Source organism: Diplotaxodon limnothrissa, linkage group LG9 (genome assembly GCF_057381915.1).
Source record: "Diplotaxodon limnothrissa isolate DT_005_m linkage group LG9, D_limnothrissa_male_GT1.1, whole genome shotgun sequence".
Classification (NCBI taxonomy): domain Eukaryota; kingdom Metazoa; phylum Chordata; class Actinopteri; order Cichliformes; family Cichlidae; genus Diplotaxodon; species Diplotaxodon limnothrissa.
In genome coordinates this window covers 21,182,519-21,188,518 of record NC_140604.1, presented here as the reverse complement: position 1 = coordinate 21,188,518, position 6,000 = coordinate 21,182,519, and the positions used below count along the sequence as shown (strand labels likewise).

Below are 6,000 nucleotides of genomic sequence, written 5' to 3'. Positions count from 1 at the left end.
CTGCTCCACTGTGCCACCTTAATGCCATGTTTCAAACATGGCAAATTATGACCTAATGCAACATTACCATTAAGTGATGCTGAAAGGGGCCGCTCCCGCTTTGCTCTATTTATATCCTGTACAAAAAGCTGCCGTGTTGGAAGCTCATTTTAAATCTTGCAGAAGTTTCAGATAATGAAGGCAGCGTATGTACCAAAGCTCTGTGCTAAAAACTTAGGCTTGATACTGCTCTAAACCCTCAGTTTATGATAGTTTTTTCTGCTCTTGTGTCTGTTTGATGTCATAGTGAGCTTAGGCACACAACCCCGCCCACCTGCTGTTTAAGCCTTTGTCAGGGGAAACCTATTAAAAGAGTCCAAGGTAAAATATGGAGCTGAAACGCGATAATAGCCCACCTTCTGTCACATGCACCTCACTCGGGCCTCTCAGTGCGACAGTCTTCAAACTGGCTGAAATATCATAGACTCGAGTAACTTTCGTGCATATCGATTCTAGAAGTTTGCTTTTCACCCGGCTACCGGTTTCCATGCATACATGAATATATAGTGCGCGCATAGCGGCCACTTTACGGTATTTTGCTCCATCCCTCTGCGCGCAGTGCCTGGCAGGAGCCCACAGCTTCAGATCCTGCAACGCCGACAATGACGCGTGTGGGAGATGGTCGACAAAACTGAGTCTCCTCCATAAAGCAGACGACGTCTGCGGTGGGAAATGAGTGCACTGGACTCAGAGGGAATTCTTTGGCTTCGCCGATCGAGCTTCGCTTGATTGTAAATGGACAGATTGGCAGGAGAGCATTTCGCAACCTCTTTTATATGCAGCCTATAGGGCGCATGAAGTCTGGGGATATATTTTCCACCCCGTTTAGTCCGGCCAGACGCTCATTGCATGCACTTGTGTTTTGTTTTTGTTTTTTTTTATCAAAGGAGGGTGTTGGATTCCTTTTAACTGTCTGAGGATTGCAAACACACCGGTTTGTTTCTGCAAGATGTTTTGAGCGCCAAGAGGGTTGAGAGAGAGAGAGGGAGAGACGTTGGCTGGCTGTTGGAGGGGGTTCTTACTGCGCACACAAGCGGCTCGCCTCCTCTACCCCACAACAACAACAAAAACACACAGAGGCGATAGTGAAGGAGCGAGGGAACGCGGAGAAGTGTTGGTGTTGAAATCTGGAAATATACGGCGCTAAAATGACGATGTCCGTCCCGGAGAGGAAGTCAGGATCGGAGGGAAAGGAGGAGGAGAGCGAGGATGAGAGCGAGATCCTGGAGGAGAGCCCCTGCGGCCGCTGGCAGAAACGGAAAGAGCAGGTTGGTCGGTGTGCATGAAGGATACGTGTGAGTGAGCACGTTTCTGCGCACAGCAAAGGATCTGCTCCCCGATCGGGCGGTAAATCAATTGAGCTGATCTCTCTGGCCATGCTGGACCCACCGTGTTATGCAATGTTTGAGCCCGGCCGAGGTGGTATTGCCCAATGCTGTTTGGCACCATCCCAGCAGCATAAATCTCACACAGTGACATATTTGTTGATCAGATTATAGTCCACAGAGTCCATTTGAGCCGGTCTGGGTGGCAGGAGGAGTTTCACAGAAAAACTGTAGCCAGATTTCTGCTCCTGTGCAGGATCTGCACAAACATTCAAATCCACATCTGGTTTTATTATTGCACACTTAGAAATATCGTTGACATCCATGTATTTGCAGATGTTTCACGAAGACGACAAACTGGAATTGCTTGTTCAATTAGACCCATTGATTAGTCAGCCCAAAGAGAATTACTGGACAAATTAGTTGCATGCTTAAATGTCAATAATTTTCTGGCCTCTTGTTTGTGAGAATCTGTTGCTTTTCTTTTAAATTGAATGTATTTGTGTTTTTGAGCTCTGAGCTATAGTCATCTCTAAATATGACGACTAAGGAAAAATTCTTACAAAGTTTATAAAGAATTCAATGGGCAGTTGTAGCCTCCAAAATCTTTTTTTAATACTTAGTATTATTTTCTGGTGTTTGTTCTGTGATATCTCCAAACGTATCTGCAACAGTGTCCACATAATTGGTGAGACTGGTCCTTTAATTCAGGCTCTGTTTCTGTGCAGTGGTGCGGGCGCTGAATTAAAGGAGCAATCTGACAGATTTGAGTATGCAGACTTTTTTGGCCCTTTGCCTGTAAAATGCTGATTTAGTTTATTCCAAAACAAAATGCTGCAACTAAGAGAGTTGCGTGCCAAAAACACGAATGGATTAAAAAAGTGGCTGCAGAGTAATTTTCAGTCAGTTAACCAATCTATGAATTATTACATTTTTAATATAAATTTAACAGTGGTGTCAAATTTAGCGCCTGGGGGCTGGAAATAGCCTGGCAAAGAGTCCAGTCGGAAAATGTGAGAATTGCAAAGGAGGGGAAAAATTCTGACTTTTAACTGCATTTTCAGACGCGTGGCCACTAAAGTTTACTAAGTAATATATAAACCATTAAATGACAGAAACTTTTATGGTTAGTATGTCATTAGATAACAGGAAGGTTCCTGTTTTGACAGTTGATGGCACATTTTCTGTGCTTTCACAGTAAATGTCTTTTAATTGCAGGAAAAACTCTGGATAATAAGCTGCCTGTGTGATTTTTATAATTATGCATTCATTTCTTAAAGTGTAATCCCAAAGAGGCGTGTTGACGGGTGTTTTACATTTACTACAACAACTCAGAGGCGTTGTTGAAAGTGCACTTCCTTTTCTTAAAATATCTCGGGGTGCTCGTCATTACCTACACATTTTATAACTGGATGGTTTGTAGCTCATTTACACTAAAAGGAAGGGAAACAATTTGCAGGTCATTTTTGTTTTTGTATTATGTGTTATTATGCAATCATTTTGATTGGGCTGGTCCTCTTGAGATCAGACTGGGCTGGATATTTGGCCACCCAGAAACCGCCCGGGTGGGTCAAACGTGTATTTTCCTGATTGCTGGAGGTTGCTGCTGGGTTGCAAACACAGAGTCCTGGACTGAAAACGTACTTGCAGTTGCTTTGGTTGCTAGCAGAAGTAAAAGTTGCACCTTTTGAAGCATTTTTGTCACTGTGGTAAAAGCCCAACTTTTAATTTAACTGTGACCAGTGTAAATTTCCACTTTGCAGCACTTTTTTTGCAGGTTCATTACTGCTTAAGTAAGTAGTTGGCAAGTGTTTGCATACGATTCTGAGCGACTGGTCGACCAGCCTCGAGGCCTGTATGAGTGACTCCTCTAAGTGCTCTTTAATGAATGACATTAGTGTCATCATGTGTTCACTATATAACTGCTTCTGTTTAAAAATGTGACATGGGTGAAGGAGGGAGGTGCATAACTGTAACAGCATCGAGAGCAGATTCACAAATCCATGAGTCGTTCTTTAGCAGGAAAACTTTCGCTTAATTTACAGCAAGTTGGACAAGTTGAAGCTTATAGCAAATAGTCAGCTGCAACTTTGAACATTGTGAATTTTCATTCATTTGATCAAACAGGTGCTGATTCTCTGTGTTAAACATGCAGATTTGAATGTTTTTCTTAAATTTATGTTTCTGTGTTTGCTGTTTGAGGCTTCGTGCTGAAAAAATACCAATAAACCCAAAACCATTTAACCCATTTCTCCCAAGATGGCTTAAAAGATGATGACAGCTCTTAGCTGCAGTGTTCTTGTCCTTGTGAGCATCAGCACTTCAGCTTCATTAGCAAAAGTAAATAAACCGTTGGCCTCACTCGAAGCGCCCTCTCCCTCATGTGGTCTCCATGTTTGTTCCAGTATGTGTGACATTCCCAGCTCTCCACATCGGAAACGTGTCCGCACGCACGCTGTGTAAGCCAAACAACCGCCAAGATGCTCAGTCATTATCAGAGAGAAGAAACAGTTCAGCATCGTGAATCTGTGGGTGTCGCCTCTGCTAACGGCTCCAGATAAGACTCAGAATTTAAGTTGAAGGTTATCTCTGGTTCGCACACAGGCTCCTCGGCATGCACAAACCACCTGACCTCGCTGCATTCTCACTACCATCAAGTGTTTTTCATGCTAGAACACACACACATATACATAAACCCTACCCCACCCTAGTGATTTTCCACCCATTGATTACCCATCTGTGTGTTTTTCTGAGCCACCCCCACTGTCACTTTTTCATTTGCCCCACACTGAGAGCATCAGTCTCTCATGGCTGGTAGTAGAAACCCACATGAGAATACTTTTCTTATGTAGCTATGCATGCTAATAATGTAATGTATTATATCTTATCGATTGATTTGTTTTAATTGTAGATTACACTATCAATTTCTATTTATTTATTTCTGTTTTATCTCAGAAAAGTGGAAAAATACCAGACTGCATAAAACTCATAGTCTCCACCCACACTCCAGCCTTTGTTTAGTTTCTTTGTGCTATTCTGAACAGAAGAAAATTGGATCAACCCCAGATGTCTGTAAGTCTGGGACAGGATCTGCTCTGCTGCTGAGTTACACTTGAATCACCCAGTAAATACAGGACGACAGGCTTAAACACTTGAACTCGCTGGTGTCCGCGCATCTTCTGGTTCAGACAAATTAACACTTGTTGCTGCGGGAAAAAAGAGATGTCGTCACATCCATTGATGCTATTTGCTCTGCTCCCTGTCACTTCTCTGCTGCTGAGCTCTTTGCTTTCCTCCCCTTCTCTCTATCACACACAAACACACACACACACACGGTAACAGCAGAGAGAAACTATAAGCCATGCACCTACTGGCTGCTTTATTAGTTACATTTTGCTAGTACATGGTTGCACTTCCCTTTTCCTTTCCTTTCAGAGCTGCTGTAATTCTCCATAGCACAGATTCAATATGGATTCAGAGACTTTGGTTCATGTTGGCATGACAGCATCACACAGTTGCTGTAGATTTGTTGGCGGCACATCTGTGACACGAGTCTCCATTTGCACCACTTCTATTAAATTGAGACTGGTGGCTGTTGAGGCTGTTTGAATGCAGTAAACGAACTGTGATGTGGAGCTTTGTGAAACAGCGTGTTATCCTCCTGGTCATAAAGAGATGGACATGGTCAGAAACAACGCACAGGTAGGCTGTTTTCTTTACCAAGGCAGGATGGTATGATGCTTTAGTGACGCTTACAGCAGATTCTGACTCTATCATCTGAATGAGAAATCGAGACTCATCAGACCAGGCAACAGTTATTTAAATTCTCAACTTCTGTAGTTTTCTACTCCTGTTTTGGTGAGCCTGTGTGAATTGTAGCCTCAGTTTCGTGCTCTTAGCTGACAGGAGTGGCACCAAGCATGGTTTCCTCTTACTGTAAGGTTTTACATCTTGTCATTCATAGATGTTCTGGCCATTCCCCTCTGACCTCTGACATCAACGAGGCTGTTTCACAAAGAGAGCTGCCGCTTCCTGGATATTTTCTCTCTTTCAGACCATTCTCTGTAAACCCTAGAGATGGTTGTGTGGGGGAAAATCCCAGCACATCAGCAGCTTCTGAAAACCCAGACCTGAAAACCCAATAATGCCATGCTCAGAGTCACTAAAATGACCTTTCTTCCTCATCCTGATGCTCAGTTTGAACTTCAGCAGGTTGTTTTGACCATGTCTACATACCTAAATGAACTATTTATCGCTGTGTGATTAGCTGATTGGATATTTATATTGACATTCAGTTGAATATATGTCCCTAATAAAGTGGCCTGTGAGAGTATATATATTTGCATAATGCAGTGGAGACTCACACTGCACTGAAAGGAAACAAAGGCAGTTAAATCAGGTAAACGCTGTAAATAAAGCCCAGGGTCTTTTGCTTATTTTTCCACTTTTGTATGCAAATTAATTTTTCATCTGTGTGAAAATCAGCACTAATGCTTCTGATATGCTTTTATTTGAAGTCGGTAAGCCAGGGCTTGATCTAGGATTTTTTATTTTTTATTAATTAATCTTTTTTTGCATGTGTAGTTCACTCTTATAGCGTTATCTCAAAAGGGACGCTTGAGCAACAAGCAGTTGC

At 42.7% G+C, this 6,000-nt stretch overlaps 1 protein-coding gene across 1 annotated transcript in view; it reads left to right on the top strand.

Annotated features, from left to right (window-relative positions):
* The first annotated feature begins 625 nt into the window (after positions 1-625).
* nrbp2b (nuclear receptor binding protein 2b) overlaps positions 626-6,000 on the top strand; it is a 45,659-nt gene continuing 40,284 nt past the window's right edge. Inside the window, exons 1-2 of the mRNA XM_085362845.1 lie at positions 626-770; positions 927-1,307. Coding sequence (XP_085218971.1) covers positions 1,188-1,307 — 120 coding nt within the window. The 5' untranslated portion in view covers positions 626-770; positions 927-1,187. The remainder of the gene's footprint in view (positions 771-926; positions 1,308-6,000) is intronic.